This window comes from Salvia splendens, chromosome 21 (assembly GCF_004379255.2).
Source record: "Salvia splendens isolate huo1 chromosome 21, SspV2, whole genome shotgun sequence".
Taxonomy (NCBI): Eukaryota; Viridiplantae; Streptophyta; class Magnoliopsida; order Lamiales; family Lamiaceae; genus Salvia; species Salvia splendens.
In genome coordinates, this window is record NC_056052.1 from 23,193,575 (window position 1) to 23,214,932 (window position 21,358).

Below are 21,358 nucleotides of genomic sequence, written 5' to 3' on the forward strand. Positions count from 1 at the left end.
AGAAGGGAAAGAATGGAGCTTTTAAAGCAATGTAACTAACACCAAACATGAGAAATCTTTATTGATCATCACATAAAAACAAAGTCAAACGTACAAGAACACAGGACTGTAATAGAGTCGCGTTATTGGAACACAAATGCCTATAGCCGGCACATTATTATGTTGGCGCACACAAAAAAAAGCAAGTAGAAGTGTTTGATCATCCCGCCACCTTCCTGATGTACGCCCTTCCAGGAAGGGCTTCTTGAGATCGTCCGAGGAACTCAGAATGTCCATGCCATCCTCCAGCCTTCATAGGTGGAGGCACAGATGCCTTTGCTGAAGGTGGAGCCAAAGATGACTTTGATAATAAAGGTTGAGGCGCAGACGACTTTGATAGAGGTAGAGCCACAGATGGCTTGGAAAAAGGTAGAGGCACAGATGCCTTTGCCATTGGTGGAGGTACAGAGGCCTTTGCAAGTGACCTGCCAGAGCTTACTGTCATATTTGCCAACTTCTCAGCCGCATCCGATACCCCACGTGTTCTCCCATGGTTCCATGCTGCTGTCGCATGTAATAAACAATCAATATGCATCTCACCGTACACAAAAATAGCAATAGTAATGATAAATGTAAAATCTTATCTTTAGCAATTTCAATGAGGCATACTGAGTAGTGTAAATTTTACTGATGTTAAGTATATTTACAACATTTCACATGAGTTAACTAGCAAAAGCAGAGCAACTGAGTTAATTGTATGGGGGGTACCAAACAAGTTAATCTTATTTTCTTGTTTGTGATGGACATTTAAGATGAAGCAAGAATATATTATGCAATATCAAGCCTGGTCCAGATTCATCAATGCCCGAAAATAATACATTAACAAGGCCAAGATGCATGAACTTACGCTGGCCATTCATTCCAGGTGGTCGATACCTTGGCTGCTGCTTGACAGGGTTCTTTAAGCTCCTATCATTTTTAGGCGAATCCTGATCCACACATAAAATAAGTTTTAAAAAAAGGAATGTGCAAAAGAAAAACATAGTATGAGCAAACCACATTAACCAGGGTATAATTACTATTGCAATGTACCTGATTATTCATATCCAACTTCCTTTGCACACCTGGATAGAAAATACAAATAGGTAATCTGATGTCAGTGAAGACTATCCAAATCAGACAACCCACAAAAGGAAATTTTATATATCAACTTCAGTTCGGAAAGACAGGTGTCCAAAATAAGAAAGCTCTCTGTGAAACTGAAACATATGAAATAAGTGAACTGTCTATAGCTTGGCAGGCCATTACTTTTTGAACATAATTATCAATATATTATCACACAAAAAAAAAAGAACTTTCCAAACTCAAAATCAACAAACAGCTGAAACAGTAAATACCTCCTGTTGAGTGCTTCATGTCTAAACCAACATATGCTTGTGGTTTGGCAGAAGCATAACTATTTGAATTCTTTGGGTTCGTCAAACTGCCTGAGTATCTCCTACCACAATTTGGTTCCAAAACCCCTCTTCCTCCAACTGCAATAGATATTTGCTATGAGTGCCCGGTTACCATTATTTTTAGTAAGGACTAAGATTAGGAGAATATAGTCACCAGAAGGAGGTGTTCTTGTGGCAGCCGCTTTGGGGCGCAATGATGGTGGAATATAAAAGCAACTCTGTAACATTCGAAAATAAATCGTCGCTTCAGAACGCCTCAAGAGTGTGACTAACATTTATTCTTATGAAATACTCAACAAGTTTTCAAATATCATAAAATAAAGAGCAACCTACCTGGAAGAAAGGGTGCTGAAGAGCCTCCAAGGCTGTCGGCCTCTTGGATGGATTCCATGAACAGAGGGACTAGATATTTCACAAAAATGAAAGCATAAAAAGTAAGTGTTGGCCATTGTATTATGCAGAGTAAATCAATGTGTCTTCAGTACTCACTGTGATGAGATCAATTGCATCCGAACTAACACCTGGTACCAATGCAGAGAGATGGACTCCAGCAACCTGTCATGTAATAGCGACACAGATATATGTAAAGAAGTGGAGACTGACGATCATCAAAGGTAAGTTTGTTCCATTAGTTTAAGTGCAAACATAATTTGCTGGAAATAAAGCATATACTAATATCTTCCAGATATAATATCAAGAGTAATATGAATATTTCACAGTCAGTTACATACTCCTCACTCCATCCCAAAGTAGATCTCATACTTTCCTTTTTTGTTTGTACTACAAAAGATGTCTCATTTCCTTTTTGGGAAAGAGTTCTCTAGCACATTAATATGCAAAAATATATTTCTCTCTCCATTTAATACTCAAAACAACATCTTCTAAAATCCCATACCATCACGCAAATGTGACATCTAACTTGGGACGGAGGGAGTATTTTGTAAGTACAAATATTCCTGGAATACAGAAAACTGTCAGCTTATAATTAGACACTTAATTAACAAAACAGAGACACTTCTCTGACCCGCATTCATCAAATATAACAATTCAAACAGGAGAATAAAAAGCTCACCTGGGGGAATTGGTAGTTAATGGCACTAGCAAGTTCAAGACCATCTGACCATTGACTCTTAGTTGGACTGCCAATTACACAGCATATCTTGTATATCTCATCCGCCTCACTACAGTAAGATAGGAACAAAACATCAAGCACCAGAAAATATGCCTAAACATCAAGCTCATACTCTGTCACTAACTTATACAGAGCAAGCAAGAGTTGAACTAGGTGAATTTTCCAATTGGTAGATCAAGAATAATAGGGTGAAGAAGCTTTGGCAAAAAGACAATAGTACCTTGAACCAGGAAACAGAGGTCGAAGAGTTAACAATTCGGCCATTATCGCACCCATTGCCCACATATCTGGAAAGCAAACCAATAAGAGAAAATCCATCTTTAGCCCATAATACCAAGAACAGTTCAACTTATATTCTATCAAGTACTAACCAACAGGAGGACCATAAGTTGGAGACTGAAGTAGAACTTCCGGGGCCCGGTACCTGCAACATAACATTCCACCAACATAAAATTATACTATAATGATTGCATAGAAAACGAGACAAGTAAACAGAAGGTAAATAACAATACCAACCAGCGAGTTGAAACATATTCAGTGAATGGAGGTTCTGAATCGACCTCACGAGCAAGGCCAAAATCAGCTATTTTTATTACATCCTTAGACACAAGCAAGTTCTCTGCCACAAGCATAAGAAAAACAAATAAGCCACTAAACATACTAGCAAGACAAAAAAAGTGAATGGCTTTCTTATCGATATATAGTGCACTGCAGTTAGCAACTAACACGAGAATCTACAAGTGCACCAAGTGCTCAATCACTACTAACTGAAAAGATTAACAAGTTAATATCGATAATCTTCGTATTAAAAAGATTGTATAGCAAATGGACAATTCAATAACAAATTCTTTCAGCTACACGTGATCCATGCAATATACAAATAACAGGGTAAGAAATGAAAGATGGGCATGACAACCACAACTGGGTCCTCGTTCAAATAATAAAATATCATATAGCGCCAATAACCTGGTTTCAGGTCACGATGGAAGTATCCACGTTGATGTATGTATGCAAGGCCTTGAAATACTTGGAAGCACCAATTTCTCACTTCAGCTTCCGTAAAAAGTTTCCCTCTGTCCTTCATAAGTTGGTACACGTTGCATTCCTTATGAATTAAAATAAACACTAATTATATTTAAGAACATACTTCTAAGAAAGCAAAGACGGGGATGAAAGCAGACATATCCATACCATGTACTCAAACACAAAGTACAAGACATCATTCTCTCTAATAACTTCCTTGAGCTTAATGATAGTTGGATGGTTCATTTTCCTCAGCGACTGCCAACACAGAATGTCATTTATCAGGTAAAAGGTAGGCTATGTAAGCACATTAAGAAAATTTGTCACCTTCACTTCTCTGAGGTTTATGCATTCTTCCCAGGAGTAATATTTCTTCTTCATTTTCTTAATTGCGACCTGTACAAGATTTTGACAGATGACTTCAAATTAAGTAATGCTCTAATGTTCAAAATGATTAAAAATGGTAACTAAACTTTTGACTGATTTTGGCTTGCAACAATGTCATCAAAAAGCTTTCAACTTTCTTTCAGTTGCAACATCAAAAGATTATACACCCAAAATTGATGTCACTGAGGCCACATCTTGCACATTACTACAACATTGATATATGCATTTCATGTTTATAGCAGAAAAAACATGGAAAATGGCCTACAAGGGACAAAAATAGAAAGAAAAAAAAGCATAGGGAAAAACAAGGAAGCCACCAGGTTGTGATGCAATAGAAGGTTTTAAATTATCAATCCATGGAATGAGAACAGGAATTTACTAGGATTCGGCAGCATACTAGAAATTTTTCAAAGCATGATTGATGTTGCAACTCGGTAACTTTACAAGATCTTATATAGGTGAATGGAATTATTAAAACTAAATTTCACAGTTCAGGAACCTTTTCCTTAAAGGACCTATGTTCAAGAATCTTATTTATCAATCTATCAAATGATGTCGCACCACATACCACTTCACCAGATTGCTTGCTTATAGCTCTCCAGACACTTCCAAACGTGCCAGTACCAACTTCCCTAATGACCTTATACCTGCATTAACCAACATGACAGATGAATCCACGCTAAGAGAAACTAGAAAGTATAACAGCAAATTGCAAACTATCATACCTTTCCATTCTGGTAACTTCAAAAGCTCGTGATCACTACTTATTGTAAACGAACAAGAACGAAAACAGATGTATAGATGTTTTTATATATACTCTAGATGACTCTAAACAACTACTGAGGCCTGGCTGAATCAGCGGGATCCTCCATCAATAATCCCACTCCACTTCAACATGAGCCAAACAATCAGAACAGTGATGGACGGGCTTCACAGCCTTATTCATAAAGTATACCAAATCAAAGACTCCCGAGCACAGATAAGGTAGTAAGATTGTGGTGCTATATAACATCTCGACACTGATCAAAGTTGAATGATGATGTGATGTCCATTAACAGTTCAAGTATTAGATCAGGGCATGGAAAACCAATGCTTCCCAGACATTTTTCTCCAGGGGATAGATACTAAATCTGATCCGCAACCAAATCAGAACACCATCAACAGGCTCATTACCGAGGATACCGAAAGATGACGGATTCTATGTACTAACACTCTGAACAAAAACAGTGAAACAGCTAGTAATACTTAATAACACAGTAAACTTCCTTCGAATACTTGCAGACTTCTGTCCTACAATGAGGAGAAAACATAGTCTCAGCATTTTTACAAATTACATAAGGAATGTATAATACTCTACTCTTGTCTAGGCAGCAAAAAGAAAAGAATGGGTACCTCACAGCTAGATTAAGGATCGAAAAAGGATGTTGCATCCACAATGCACTGTACAATAGAATTGCAGGAGGATATTATCAGTGAGCCCTGATTAAAAGTACAACCAAATACTAAATGCATTGATGTATGGAACTCACTTGGAGAAGCGGGCTAAAGATTCAACATCTATTTTATTAGAAATACGCATTCAGCCTCCTCTACTGGTCACTTAAAGACAAGCTCCTCACTAAGTGCAATTGACAAAAGAAACAAGAAGAAAATTTCCAAGGACAAGAACCCGCCAATCAAGGACTTCTTGGAATGAAATATCCCAGTGCTGGTAGCAATCTGACCAGAGGCAAACTTGCTCCATGTCCTAGATAATATTAATTGTTCTAAACGGAAATTTGACACAACCTGATAGAGTAGAGAAGAAAATTAGAGTCAGAATTTACAAAATGCAACAGAACAAAGAATAGTGGAGTAATATTATTTCAATCATAATGATGATATTATACCATCAAAATTACATCCAAGTAATTCATACAATTTGATGAGAGAAATGCATTCTAGACTTCTCTCAGGTATAGGCTTACTAGCTTTCTTCCATCAACTATAGAGGCCGTTAATACTACTGTAAAATCAAATCCATTATGATCAATTTGAAGTAATTGCTGCAGCCTGTACTGCAAGCAGGCAGTAATCTCTTCATAACACGCACCAATACTAAATTAACAACAAACAGCCACACATTTATCCCTATATTCGTACAAGTAATAAAGAAAAAAATAGTAACTGATTGTATCCTCGTAACAACATTAGATAGGGGGAAATGACAGTATTATTGATGCATATAACAAAGCTACAACAACACTAAAACACAATTAGCATACACGCACATGGATAAGACTAATCCAAAATTCAATACTCTACTTGTCACTATCGTATTCAATTATCCTTAATCCGCAGACAGCTTATTCAGGTTTTATTGCATAAAATAATGTTCCACAGACATTAGTATGAATTCGAGCGAATATCATAGAAACGACATCGGAACCAAAACGAGGCAAGGCGCATGGTTTAACCAAACACAACAAAAAAAAAAAGAGGCAGAAGAAACGCTCTAAAAGGATCGAGAAGAGAACAATTTCAATTTGAGCTGAATAGCCCCACCAGAGCCTAACTATTATCTCAATGATTAAGAAGCGACGAAACAAGTATGGAATTGAATAGTAAAGCATTACCCCAAGATTAAATGATACAATAATCAATCTATCTCAGATCGCCGAACATCAATCCAAAAACGACAAAAACAAAGCGCAGATCTAAACGCATCGCAGCTATAAAATAGAGAAAAGAGGCGCAAAAGTAATCAACACCGAATAGTTATTATATATGTACAAGGATGGAGAGAAGGAGAAGAGGATAGCGCGAGAAAGGGGATTACCGGTAGAGAAAACGGCATAACCTAAGGAGAAGAAACCCAGAGATGCCACACTTTCTCTCTCTAACTCCTCCCCTATTGTGATTAATTGTGAATTGGGATATTTTTGGGGTACGTAAAATACCATGAGAATTATATTCGGTCTTATATAATGATGGTGATGATGGATGGATGGATGGATGGATGGATGGATGGATTAATGGGATGATGGTCATGACCCATAACAATATGATGTTCGGTAAGAATGATGGAGGTGCGAATCTTGGCTTTGCACCCAAGAAAAGTTGAATAAAGTTATTTCCCCATGCGGAGAAGGAATAGTTGTTTTCTTTTATTTTTTCCAAATTGGAATATTCTATTTTCCTTTTCTAGGAAGGATAAGGTATTTTTCAATTATATGGTTGGAATAAAATCTTTAAACAATTTTTTGACACATACTAGTAGTAAATAACTAAATATAAAAAAAAGTAGTATTTCATATAATTAGAATTGTATTTCTAATTAAATTTGTAGTCACTTTTAAAATTGTTTAAATATGTCAAATTAGAGAATCGTAAAAATAACAATGCATTGAATCCCTAAAAAAGCAATGCAGTGAAAATTTTAGTTAATGGGACTAAATGGGATTTTGGTGTTATTGCAGAAGTTACGATTAAAATGAGGCTTATTGACCTTGTAGTTGAAAAATGAAATTGTGATTAAAATAATGTAACGTTAGTTTTGCTCTCCAAATTGAAGTTGCCCTTTATTAAATTATAAAAATATGTTCCAATATCTTGAGAGAATGTTTTGTGGATTGAATATATGAATTTAACTTGATTGAATAAATATTTATGATAAACAAAAAAAAACAAAGCAAAATTTAGACTATTTAGTGGCATTAGAGCATCGTTAACGCCACGGGCCGGACTACACCTGGGTCCCGGCCCGCGGCCCCGCGCGCTGGAGATGACGAAGTTGCAGCCCAGGCCGGTCCCGAGGACTCAGTCGCGGCCCAGGGACAGACCCGGGGTCCGGCCTGCATGGCGTTGCATCGTGACGGGCCGCAAGTCCCCAACAATTTCATTTTTTATTGCCTATATATACTCCATTTTTGCATCATTTTTCCACACTTTTCTCGATTTCAATCCTCTTACATTACAATATTTTCGGCTTCTATGGATTGGTTTAACAGCAATCAACGACAAGTGGACGAATTTTCCAACGCCAACTACTAGTACGTCCCGCCGTCGCCGGGCCCTAATGCAACGCCTACGACTACCAACATGGAAATAACATCGCCAGTTAGCACTGATGAGTACGAAATCAGTGATATGGAGGCCGATGTAGGGAAGGGCAAGGCCAAGGTTGCGGATGATGAGGGCCCGAAGAAGTATAGTCCGCAGGAGACATTGTGGCTGGCAAAGAACTTTGTCGATGTCTCCGAGGATCCTATCGTCGGCAACCAACATAGCGGCAAAGCGTTCTGGGAGCGGATTGCGGAGAAGTACAACGCTGGTCGACCAAAAGGGTCGTTCGAGTGTAGCTACGTGAAGCTACGCAAGCATTGGGGTTGGGTCCAGAAGGATGTGAACAAGTGGAATGGCAAGTGGACTAACGTAGTCCGGATGTGGCCGAGCGGGCACAACGGGCTGGACCTCATGCAGAAGGCCAAGGAGGATTTCTTCTCTAAAGTGAAGAAGCACTTCAAGTACTTCGACGTTTGGAAGCTTGTCGAGAAGAGCCCGAAGAACCGGCGGCAAGTGGGGCGCCGAAGAGAACCAAAGTTTCCACCGCCGGAAACTACTCTTCGAGCGAATGAGGTCCGGCGATCGACCTCAACATGACAGAAGACGACGTCTTCCTCTCATCCCCTAGCACTCAAAGTCGTCCGATGGGAACAAAGACGGCAAAGAGGAAAGCGAAGGGGAAGGCAACTGCGAGCTACTCTGCTATGCCGCCACCGCCGCCCAATCAGTCTCTGGACAAGATCGCCGACTCTATGTCGGAGATGAGTATTACCTAGCGGATGAGCCAGCTGACGGAGTTGACATCGAGGGATACCTCGACAATGTCGGAGTTCGATCTCGAATTGCACCATGAGATGATCGCCTATCTTCGCGCCCAAATGAAGAAGTAGTTTTGCTAGGATTTGTATTTTTTTTTCTAGGACTTGTAATTTTTTTTCTAGGATTTGTAATTTTTTTCTATGATTTGTAATTTCTTTTTTCGAATGAATAATTTATTTTCCCGATTTTAATTGTTCGACGTATTGCATTTACGAGTAAAATAGGTTGAAGTTGTGAATAGTGTCATTTATTAGTTGCGGCCCAGGTTGGGGCCTGCATGGTTAGAGCAGTTGTGATCTGGACTGAAATTTAGGGGAATGATGACGTGGAAGGGACTTAGAGCCTAATTCCGGACCGGGGTTAAGGATGCTCTTAATGCTTGATTTGTCAGCAACTAGATATTTAGCCGAAGTTATTTCATCCAAAAGTCAACTAATTCACCAAAGTGCATCTAACTTCAATAGACTCTATAAACTAGTTATAAAGCAACTGTTCACCAACACAAAAACACATTCAAAATTCCTTCATAACGTAACAAAAATTAAAGTGTGGGTAGACATGTGAAAGAGAAACAATACTGATGTGGTGTATTGACAGAGATAGAATTAATCAAATTAATTCTCAACTGTTTTAAATATATACTTTCGACTTTTAAAATTGTGACTCGATTAATATTTTATGTATGTAATTCTAAAAACACGTATAATGAAAATATCTTATAAATTTATTCACTCGTCATAATATTATATTTCTTTCGAAATACTTTTATATTTGTACATATTTAAGCACATTTTAGGTATGAATTTTCTACTTTTTCTGTTTTAGACGTTGCACTTGCCAAACATGTAATGTAATCCGAGTTGTCCGTTTCAAAAATAGAAAACGATTTATCTGTTCATACATATTAAGCACAGTACTAACATATTACATGCATATTTTAGTAATGTACAAAAGGTATTATTTGCAATAAAAAATAAAGATAGATATAAAGGCAGAAAGAAAAAATCTTATAATATACAACGGAACCTTTTTCTTCTAGTTGGTCATCAACACTTGCAAAACAAATCAGCATGGTCCCGCAGCACATTATATATCATGTTTGTGGTATGTATATATATATATATATATATGTGTGTGTGTGTGTGTGTGTGTGTGTGTGTGAGAGCATTTGATTGTAGGCCTTAAAAAGACAAAAACAGAATTTATTAATAGAGTAAAATGAAATTAAAGTCGGGTCGAAGTGTTACCAGATCATATTGTCAGTTTATGAGGATTTGAAAATTTCATTAAACTCGGTAATTCTTAAGGGTTGCATATGTCTTTTGATGCTGCTGACGACATCTTTCTTCATTGTTTTATAAAAAAAAATATGTTCGTTTATTTCAGATTATAAATTATTTTTGCCAATAAATCCAACCTATAATTATATTATAGATTCGCCACCAAATTGGACTTAATATATATCCTAGTAAGGTAGAGTAAAATTATTACGGCCATCCCACTAGACTATTGAAAGAAATATGCACCATTGCAAGTATGAAAGTTAAATTTATAAATAATGAGAAGATGTATATGGATACATATGTAAGGAAGTTAGGTCATGTTAGGATGAATTATTCCATCTTATCCCACATTCTGCGAATAGAATTTAGCATGCTGGTGTGGGGGAATTGGGCATCTCAAGAAATGACTGATAAATAAATAAATATATAAATAAATAAATAAAATTTTAAAAAATGGATATTTGAAAGACGTGGTGTTTGGTGGGATGATGAAGTGTAATTGCAGAGTGCTGCGGTGGCGCCACGTTATTGCCTCTATTCATTATCTTCAATTTTTCGATTTTTAAATAAAATAATATTTGTAAATTCAGCTATCAAATTACAGGGCATGTGAGAATTTCTGGAATGCATAAATAGTTAAATATAATAAATTGATTTTATGTTTTGAGAAGGATTTTGAGATAGAAGGATTATGCTAATTAATAATACTACTGTAATGGAACAAACTAATGATATTCATTCATAGATATTAAAAGCACATCTATCATAGAGAAAGATATTCATAATAATTCTTGGTTGATGCTTTGAAGGCTTCTTCAACTTTTAAGCAATAATAAGATGCTAACAGTAACAGCTACTTTTGCCTCATTGTCCTTCGAATTTTTAATTGTCGTTGTCCTGTATAAGTCGGTTTTTTTAATCTATTTTATTCCATCTAATATTATTTGAGATTTATTTTTGAAACACAAGATAAAAAAATATATATTTAATAATTTAAATATAGATAAAATAAAGTAGTACAATAAGAAAGAATAAAGTGGAATAAATTAAAAATAAAGAATAAAGAGATTATAAAATTGCTTATAATACAAGCTGCAATTATCTAACAAGATTTTAAATGAGTTCGAACAAGAACTACAAATAGCTTGGTGAAGACAACCTTTTCTTTTTAATGGTTAATGATGGAGCTAGTTTATGTTTTGGTGTATTTGTCATAGGACAGATGCATATGCAGATTAACCCATAATGTCAGTAAAATGTCGTAATGATAGAATTGAATCTTCCTGTGTAAAATTTGGTTGGAAATTTGCAATATTAGTAGTAGTTCTTTCCAAAAAAGAAGTAAAATAAAAATTTGAGAATGGGCCAAACAAATGGCTTGTCAAGACCCAGATTCATCATAGCTATATTATACTCCTATATGCAAACTGATCCATTAAATTAAGTACTACTATAAGATAGACATTATTCCATTGTTTTGATTTTTTTATATTAGAAATTTATAATTGCCTTTTTATTGTATAATGGGAAAGTGTCATGATTATTGTATACAACTAATGATCAATCAATAATGAAGTGATCCGACAATGTGATAGAATTATTAAGGTTATTATTATTTAATTTGAAAATGTTATCAAAACATATACTCTCATTTTATTATGTTGGAATTTTTTTTGTTATCGAATAATTAGTCGTTTTTTATTAGTATTTTAAATTTAAATTTTTATAAGGATATGAGTATTATTTTTATAGGCCAATTCGGCTAATATTTTTTTTTGTTTGATCACAAGTGTTCTGAATCCGCCTTCGGCGGAATCGGATTAATCCTGCTCGACCAGGCTTGCGGATTAAGGCCGAAAGTCTCCCAGCGGGTGGTGGAGAATTCGGCTAATATTTTGATAGTAGTATATTATGATGTGGAAATTTTTTTATATCTCCCTTTTTTTTATATTGTGATCTGAATTACCTCTCCTTTTAGGAAACAAAGTAGAATTTCATCACATATGAAGGTTGAAAATTACACTCCTACTACAAGATAACAATAACGAAAAAGTTACTCCAATAGAATAGATTATATAAAGTCATTAATTTATTAAGATAATCAATTTAGAACTACGCCTTAATATAATAAATTGCAGTGTTTTAAATGTCACTTACGTAAAAGATCATTTTCACTACCGCATGATGAATAGATACTTCAATACTCATAATTGAAACTAAAAAAAGATATAACATCTCAATAATGGAAAAAAAATAACACTAAAAATAAATAAATAAATAACTAGAAATTAAGAGTTTCCAAATAAATAGATAAAACAAAAAAAAAGTTTTGGCCGCCGATTCATACTTCAAACACCCTTAACAGATTTCACAGTTTCATAAGGGTGAAGAAGTAAGATGGAAGAAGAATAAGATACAATCCACCTTGAAAAGAATATATATTAAAAACAAAAAAACTGAAGCACTAATATATTAGACCTTGGTTATTCAATATGCTACTTCTCCTCCTCCTTGGGTTGAAAGATTTGATCAAAATGGCAGTGTAGAACTTGTCTTTGTATTGATAAATATGATGTATATGTAAATATGCTTCCATTGATCCCAACTCATCATTTCTCAAAATATCATCTTGAGCTCTGCTTAGAGGAATACCACAGCTTCTTCTGGCAGATCAAGATCTTCTCCTGTTCCACGCCGTACTCTGTTTCTTCCTTCCGACAACCCCATTTCATCCCTTTAGCCAACGTCGCCACAGCATCAACGAAGTAGCTTGATTCCCGGATGATAGCATACCCATTGGGACGGAGAATCCGATCCATCTCCAGCAGAACATACTTCATCTCACACCTACCGTGAAACACATAGGTACAACAAGTTTTAACATTAATTTGATTGATGTAATAAAATGATGAAATTATACTAGAAGTTTAATGGTAGTATAGTGTAGGCTTTCCTTACCTATGGCTTTCAGCAGTAAAAAGTCCATCGAGGTGAAGAAGATCGTATGTACGAGGATAAGTGGAGAAAGCTTCACACCTAAAAAGGGTAGATCATCATCAGACAAAGGTGAAAAGATTAATATTTTGATTGTATGATGCCAATGATATCTTACCAGTCGTGATAAGTTCCGATCAGGCCTCTGTCGTATACAACGCCAAGCGTGTTGGAAGAGTAGGAGGAAACTGTATTCATCACCCACAATGGAGCATCGATCAAAGCAGCAGCAAAGCCACCATACAGAGTGTTCATGTCCATGACATTTCTGATCTTATCAGTTCCAATTGCTGGGACCAACTTCTTGTAGTGCTTCGCCCTTGTCTTCCATTTGCTGTCATCGTGCTTGAAAGCACCATCGCTTCCACCACGGACATCAGAGACACGCTCAGGGGCAGTGTGCAACCGCTCGGGCCATTTGGGAAGGGATTTCAGTGCTATCTTCTTGTACTTCTGGTCAGGAACAACGACACAGGGCCGGATAGGAGTGTACCAAGCAGAGTCCGGTTCAGTACCATCGTCACACTTTGGGGGGTACGTGTCTGGGGACTCGAGCTTCTTGTAGCAGCTACTGTCAGATAATTTCTGCCAGACAGCTATGTCATCTTTCTTGTTGTACAATTTGAAACACATAGATGTTAGAAGTTCTTGCAGCTTCTCATAATCTGATTTCTGCTCTTCAATGGTGGTATTCCACCCCTTCCAGTGGTTCTCGTAGTTTACAGGTGGGCCGGAAAGAACCCAGAAACCACCAGGCCGGAGGATACGGTGCACCTCTAAGAGATAAATTCCACCTGAGAATGATAGCAAGTGCAATATTCAGTGACTATGTTCGATCAAGACAAAAGAAATGGCTGCATATAATGGATAGGACAACAGAAAACAAGGAACTTCTGACAAACCAAATTCAGTCCATGGAATGAGGCATCGAGAGCAGTGTGCCATGTCGAAAGAGCTGGAGGGAAAAGGAAGTCTCTGTGTTGATATGATGCCCAGAACTGCAGGAATTCCACGTTCTAAAGCAAACTGAACTTGGGCTTCGTGGTTATCTCTAGGGGCCAGAGAGACTGTGAGAATACCGCGATCTAGTAAATCACCACCCCAGCTAGCCACCTAAACAGATCAAGCGAGAAAAGTTAGACAAATTGTTATGCCATTGTATAAGTTAAAAAACAAGGGAAAAAAATTAAGAAAAAAAAAACACGTAATCAAACTAGGAAGACATCTCAACAAGTAACAACACAGAGCGGAAGTCAAAATCAGCAGCTGTTTCAAACATAGGAGTTGCATATTTATGATTTATGATTTATGAATGATACAGAAAGACTCCATGAAGATCAATTTGTTCTAAAAGGGTAATAATAAGATATTTTTACACCAATCTTAAGGAACTAAACAAGCAGTGGCCTCATGGATCCTTTAAGGAAACAACACAGATTGATAAACCAGACTTGCTACATACTAAGCAAGCATGCTGAAGAATATAAAATCGGACTCACCCCACATCCAGTATCAATGGCTGTCCGAACTGTCCCATCTTTCATTCCTGGGATCAAGGCCTGCATATGATCAACATATTCACTGACACCATTGGGAAACATAGTGCCACCGCCAGGAAAGTGGAACTTCTCCCCTTCCTTCTTCAACCAATGCTGGTTTGACTTTTGTTTATTGATCCAATCATATGGCACATTTCTGAGAAGACCAAAATATCAAATATGTCAAGTTTCAAACAGATACAAAACAGCTCTGAAAACCAGAGTAGTGCTGAGCAACAAACACCAAATATTACCTGTACCAACATTCATCCTTGCTCTTAGGCCATCTAATAGGCAACTTGTAGCCATCGGGAGGCGGGACTAAGCAGTCCTTCTTCTCAAACACAGGAGGGCAATGGCGCTCCATGAAGGAAAGCCGGTAGAGACTGAACTTCCTCCACCTCTGCAAAAAGCATGACAATATCACAATGTCATTCACAATAATCAAAATCTCATCAATAGAAAATGAAAACTTCAGATAATGAAAATCACCCTAGGATCCGTGCACGGGGTGTAATCTTGGAAATCAGCAGGGCATTCGTTGAACTTCACAGCTTTGATCTGCAATGCCCCTGCAGCTGGAATTGCAGCCTTTTCCTTTGGATTCTCAACCGCCTTAGCAACCTCATTAGTTGCAAATTTTTCCTTCTCCGAACAGAAAATTCCACCCAGGTAGAATGAAAATCCACACAGCACAACAAACATTATTGCCATGGGAACTTTCGTAGAATTCTTATCGTGCTGAAGAATCGGTTTTCCATCCTTGTGCTTCATTGTCAAGAATTTTCTACAAGCTGCACAATGTGAGGAAATCAATGATCTGAGAAATCTAAATCAGCATCATATTGAATCCTCAGATTAATGATACATGCAAGCAAATGATATCTATTCTGATAAAATCAATAAGCAGCACCTCAACTATGCTATGGATCTTGACACAGATAACTTGCAACATGTAAATTATTCACAAACAAATTCCAAAACAAAAAAGAAACATGAAATTTTTTTGTTGATCCAATGGATTTTGAACTGAATTTAAACCTTGAATAAAACACTTGAAGATTTGACAGCAATAGAGACGCTTTAGATTTTTATGTGCATGATTTTTTATTTTGCACATGATATTGGGCCCAAACGCTTTATGAATTCAGCCGACTTAATGAGGGCCCCCTCTACCACCAATTCAGAAAAGGAAACCAATTCAATCAATCTCACCTAACTTGAACATGCAAAATCAACAAAAATAGGACAAAGATATAGACATCAAAGAAAGAGAAAGAGTGATGAAAATCGGTACAAACAGCTACCCTTAGTTTCTGTGATTCAATGATCACTATCAGCCTAACAGAACCAGAGAAATTAAACCAAGTGAAAAAAACACACCCGATTGAGAAGACTGAAGTACACCCTATTATTACGGAAATTACCCAAAAAACTCAATCTTCACACCGAATTAAATCTCTAACTACAAATCATTCACATCAGATTTACCAAAATGTGCAGTGTCCAACTCAGATCTGCCCGTGCAATGTAGGCCAATATTTTCCCCAAATCAAACAAAAATACAGAAACGAATTGATAAACTAGTTCCCCCAATTTGCCGAAATGGCACCCTTCAGAAACAGAGAATAACTGGAAAGTGAAATAACAGAAGTAAAAACAAGCATATATGCAGAGATCAGCAAACAAGCAACTACCTTATGCAAAATAGGATTGGATTTGAGTGTGCGAAAATACGCACACCTCTGCTAAAGAGAAGAACTCAGTGCACTTTATACGAATCCAGAGACTGAATTTGCAGAGAAAAGGAAGCTCTCTGGAGGGAGAGAGAGAGAGAGAGAGGATCCCAGTGAAGTGAAGAAAGGGTGAAGAGAAGTGTTGCTGTGCCCTCACACTGTCACAATAAAAGAGTTATAGATATAGAGAAATACATGTGAACGCATCTCTCTATCACTATTATAGTGACTTTTTCTACTATGCCGTGTGCCTCGTTAGCTGTCTTCTTTTTGGTCTGCTCTGTATTTTTTTTATTCCCAGTCGCTACCTTCCTTCTTCTTTCTTCCTTCTCTCTCTACACTTTTCGATTGGTGGATTCTCTTTCCGTAATTCCAACTGCGGTGAATCCCACGCCGTAAATGTTTGCGATTATTAACCAGTGAGAATTACGGAAATGTGTTGAAATTCAGTGTATTTACTGGTAATTAAGGTAAACATTGGACCAGTGATAGAGCGACACGTAAGTGCAAAAACGAACTGTGCAAATGGCCGGATTTGTCGGTAGAATTTTGTTGAAATATATACGTAGCGGGGCCCGCTCATATCCCCAATTATTAGCCGTTCCGTTCTGTTCAATTTTTTACGCTGCTTCGAAAATGTTAATAAACGAAAAAAAGAAATATTTTGTGAATATATTTTGCTTCTTTAATACTGTATTATGTTCATGGCAAGCAAGTAATGCACTACTATGCAAGTACTATGAAGGATGCATATTTAAATAAAATAATAGTAGTAGGGATCAGGGATATAATTGGAAGAGTTTAATAGTATTATATACACTTTTATTATTAGGTTTCCCTGCATAATTATTTCAAGATTTGGGATAAAAGAAATTAAGATACGGTAGATGATTGACGCATTAAATTTCAACATATAAGAGTGTCCACAATGGTGGCCCTTGAAGGCCACCAAATATGGCCCGGCCACCATTCGTGGCTCTCTTGTGGCCTTTACAATGGTAAAGGCCACGAAATGTATAAAAACAATAGGGCCACGAAATGTGGCCCTCTCCAAAAAATAAAATTAATTTGTTTGCTTTTGTAATAATATTTTTTAATTTATGTCTAATAAATTTTATTAGTCTTTAAATTTATGATATTTATAAATTTAATTAAAATAAAATAATTTGGATTATAAACAAAAAAAAATTCTCAACCTAAAAAAAATGTAACAATAATTTCGGTGTATTATATTAAGATAGGAAAATTATACAACGACAGTGATCTAGTTTAAAAACACTGGGGGAAACCCAAAACCCAAATCACTCTGCGGCGCTACTTCTACGGTTCCAGACCTCTTCAACCATATCAGCCTGCAGTGATGAATGCGATATTTGGCTCCGCATATCGGTGTACCGCTGCATCAAGTATTCATTACTACGTGGTACACCCATCTGCAGGGGCTCCATGGCAGTACCCGAGCTCGAACTAGCACCATCTTCCGGTGTCCACCGCTCTGCAGCAAATCCTTCGTCATCTATTATCATATTGTGCAATATGATACATGCAGTCATGATGTCTGCGACATCATTTTCGTGCCATTGTCGAGCCGGGCACCGTATAATTGCCCATCGCGCTTGGAGTACACCAAAAGCTCGCTCCACATCCTTCCTAGCACCCTCTTGTTTTTTCGCGAAGTAGGTTTGCTTCGGTCCAACGGGTTGTCGGATCGTCTTCACAAACACGGGCCAGCGAGGGTATATACCATCGGCCAAATAGTACCCCATGTTGTACTGAGTGCCATTGGCCATGAATCTAACCTGCGGACCCTCACCCCGGCTCTCGTCATTGAACAGGTGGGACGATCGTAGAACGTTGATGTCGTTGTTCGATCCAGCGACCCCAAAATACGCGTGCCAGATTCGCAAGCGGTAATCAGCAATTGCTTCAAGAATCATCGTGGGATTTCGCCCTTTGAAACCAGAAGTGAATTGCCCCTTCCAAGCCACCGGGCAGTTCCTCCACTCCCAGTGCATGCAATCGATGCTCCCCAACATCCCTGAAAAATGATGTACAGTCGCGTGCATGCCCATCAAACGTTGGCAATCATCAGCCGATGGCTTCCGTAGATACTCTCCCTTGAAGATATCCTTAATGCCCCTGCAAAACTGCCTCAACGTCTGTAGGGCAGTCGTTTCGCCCATCTGTAGGTATTCGTCGAACATGTCAGCGGGCCCGGCATATGCAAGCTGTCTAATTGCCATCGTACACTTCTGGTATGTCGACAAGCCGGGTCGGCCGAAGGCATCATATCGCAAGTTGAAGCACCTGAACCGCTGCGCCAAACACGTCGCTATATGGACGAAGAGACGTTGCGACATTCTGAACCGCCGACGGAAAATTTCTGCCGGATAACGGGCGTTCTCGTTGAAGTAGTCTTCCATCAACCGGCGGTCAGCCCCGGTATGATCACGGTCGAAAAATCGCCGATGATAGAATGGCCGAGGGACTGCCACCGCCGCCGCCGCCTCAGCCGCCGCCTCCGCCGCATCTTCCGCCTCGTCGGCTTCACGTTGCACCGCTGCAACAAGGTTTTGGAACTCCAGATCTACCGCTTGTTGGAATTGTTCATCGTCGGAATCCATAGTTCCAAGGTTGTATTGAAATTGGAAGGAAAGATTGGAGGAAAATGGAAGTAAATAGAGTTGGAAAAATGAAAATGGAGGAAAATGGAAGTAAAATGGAGTTGGAAAAATGGAAATGGGAGTGTATATTTATAAAATAATTTTCGAAACTTAAAAAAAAAAAAAAATTATTCCGCGGCCCAGCCGCGAAACGTGGCTCGCTGCAGTGGAGGGCCGCGGCTCCCACGGCTCAGCCGCGTGAAGGCCGCGGCCGCGGCTCACCCTCGGCTCCCGGCCCTGCGCCCCGGCTCTCTGCAATGGGGGGCCGCGCGAAGGCCGCCGGCCGCGGCTCCCCCATTGTGGACACTCTTAGCATTAGTTTAAACCAAATAAGGCGTATCATGGTTTACCTTGCAAATTAACTACATTTAATGATATGCATATTTTATTAAATGATGTATTATCTTATTATTTTAATATTTTATAAATTACTGCCGGCATCATAAATATAAATTTCGGCTAATTTTTTAGTCATTTATTTGTAGTTGACTTGAGTACACAGTCAAATAAATTATATTTTGATTTTATTTAGTACTCCAATTTATAAATTAGATGACTCGATTAGTAATTGTACAAAATACTAATATATACACTATATTTCTCTAGTGCTTTCAATTTAATAATTTTATCTTCTTCGAATTATAATTTTATACGAGGAACTCAGTCGCATGTATATAGTCGGTGCCCTCCCTAGATGTTCATGTTTGCCTTCACATGAATTTTGACTTATTGATTATTAACGCGCCTTTTAATTTGTTTTATTTGTTTATTTATTCCCGTGCAATCAGTTACTACGTCGGTCGCCCCTTTAGAGCATCCCAATGTCACTAGGACTTCTCATCCCACTGCAACGTCACTAGGACTTCCCCTGCATAATCCGCCCTTCCCACTAGGACTTCCCGCAATAAAAAATCACAAATTCACAAATAAAGCAATTTACGTTTACGGAAATAAAATTTCAACACGAATACGAACGGGAAAAATTAACAACTTCATTAAAAAAAATTTTTAATACCGGACGTCCGACCCACGCCACAATGGCGGACGTCCGCCCGCCCGTCGCCGGACGTCCGAGGACATCCGACGTCCTTACGGGACATCCGTATCCGAGTTGCTTCGTTACAATGACGGACGTCCCGGTCACCCGTCGCGGATGTCCGACCGGACGTCCGCCATTGGAGATGCTCATACGACTCTTCTCTTCAATGTCAAATTAATGCAGCTTTTATTTTTAATTATTCAATGTGTTTGATTCAGCGCCATTGCAAAGGGAATGATTCATTTTTACTGTTATATAAAATAATTTATAAGTTGAATATAGAATATATATATATATACTACTAGTCTATATACTCCATTTGATAAAATAAATTGAATGTCGAGATGTTTTGGTTGAAGACAAAAAAATCAAGAAGATGTATTTTTGAGGGTCCAGCTCCAGCTTCAACGTTCAAATACCTTTTGTCATCCAGTTAAATTTTTGATATTTCCCGTTTTAACTTAATACTCCTATTTGTTCCATTATAAATAATTGTTTCCCTTTTTGTCGGATATTTTTGTGGGCAAAGATAACATTATTGTCACAAATATCTATCAATCCCAGCCTTGACATCCACAATTTATATATTCTTATTTTACTTTTTTCTACTATTATAGTAGTATATCATAGTGGGGTATATTCTTATTGCACGTATTTAGTCTCCAAATTCCGAACAACAGAATCCACATAATTGGTGCCAAGATTGTTGCTAAAAGGTGAAATTAAATAATAGCAGTAGTCTTTTTTTTTTGCGAAGAAAATATATGACCTTTAAAACTTAATGAACGATTTGGAATTAGATATTGATAAAGAAGGGTATGTTTGGTTATATAAAAAGGTTATAGTTCAGAAATTGCGTGTTTAGGCCGCAATAATAATAAAACATATCCAATTATGATTATGACATGACCTAAGTTTTAGTCTTTGCTTTTCATGTATAGCTTATTGAATTTATTAATTAGACTAAGTAGTGTCAAAAGTGATTCCTTCAAGTATGTTTCACAATGATTATGCTTGTTTGTGTGATTGATAATTAGCATATATATATGATGGGGTACGTACTAAACATTACCAAAGAGTTCGGCCCCAGCCTACAGCTATCAGTTCGGCATTACCAAAGAGTTCGGCCCCAGCCTACAGCTCGGTAAAAGCCGACCAATCAAGCTCTACTCTCAGATCGGCAAAAGCTGCTCGGCAATAGTTCAGCAGTTCGGTCTCAGTATTCGACCGAACTGGGAGATAGTCAACTCATGCAGGATAGTGG

The 21,358-nt window shown here is 37.8% G+C and overlaps 2 protein-coding genes across 5 annotated transcripts; both read right to left on the bottom strand.

Annotated features, from left to right (window-relative positions):
* Positions 1-36: 36 nt before the first annotated feature.
* Positions 37-6,943, bottom strand: LOC121784691 (cyclin-dependent kinase F-4-like). 2 transcript variants are annotated; one of them, XM_042182890.1, is made up of 19 exons: positions 6,797-6,943; positions 5,508-5,766; positions 5,371-5,418; positions 4,704-5,268; positions 4,547-4,625; positions 3,919-3,987; positions 3,760-3,849; positions 3,535-3,673; positions 3,085-3,187; positions 2,940-2,992; positions 2,789-2,855; positions 2,509-2,617; positions 1,926-1,991; positions 1,770-1,838; positions 1,591-1,654; positions 1,377-1,514; positions 1,072-1,103; positions 887-968; positions 37-540 (listed from the first exon to the last, which is right to left on the bottom strand). In XM_042182890.1, the coding sequence occupies exons 4-19, from the start codon at positions 4,709-4,711 to the stop codon at positions 200-202; spliced, it is 1,509 nt and encodes a 502-aa protein (XP_042038824.1). In that variant the 5' UTR covers positions 4,712-5,268; positions 5,371-5,418; positions 5,508-5,766; positions 6,797-6,943; the 3' UTR covers positions 37-199. The 2 variants fall into 2 exon arrangements, with proteins under 2 accessions (XP_042038824.1, XP_042038823.1); XM_042182889.1 differs by having other exon boundaries at positions 37-543.
* Positions 6,944-12,378: 5,435 nt separating this feature from the next.
* On the bottom strand, positions 12,379-16,582 carry LOC121784910 (probable methyltransferase PMT20). 3 transcript variants are annotated; one of them, XM_042183180.1, is made up of 8 exons: positions 16,354-16,582; positions 15,149-15,450; positions 14,911-15,059; positions 14,618-14,813; positions 14,021-14,231; positions 13,237-13,912; positions 13,083-13,160; positions 12,379-12,971 (listed from the first exon to the last, which is right to left on the bottom strand). In XM_042183180.1, exons 2-8 carry the CDS (start codon positions 15,428-15,430, stop codon positions 12,749-12,751), a joined length of 1,815 nt encoding a protein of 604 aa, XP_042039114.1. In that variant the 5' UTR covers positions 15,431-15,450; positions 16,354-16,582; the 3' UTR covers positions 12,379-12,748. The 3 variants fall into 3 exon arrangements, with proteins under 3 accessions (XP_042039114.1, XP_042039113.1, XP_042039115.1); XM_042183179.1 differs by lacking the exon at positions 16,354-16,582 and adding an exon at positions 15,698-15,791; XM_042183181.1 differs by lacking the exon at positions 16,354-16,582 and adding an exon at positions 15,570-15,709.
* Between the last annotated feature and the right edge of the window lie 4,776 nt (positions 16,583-21,358).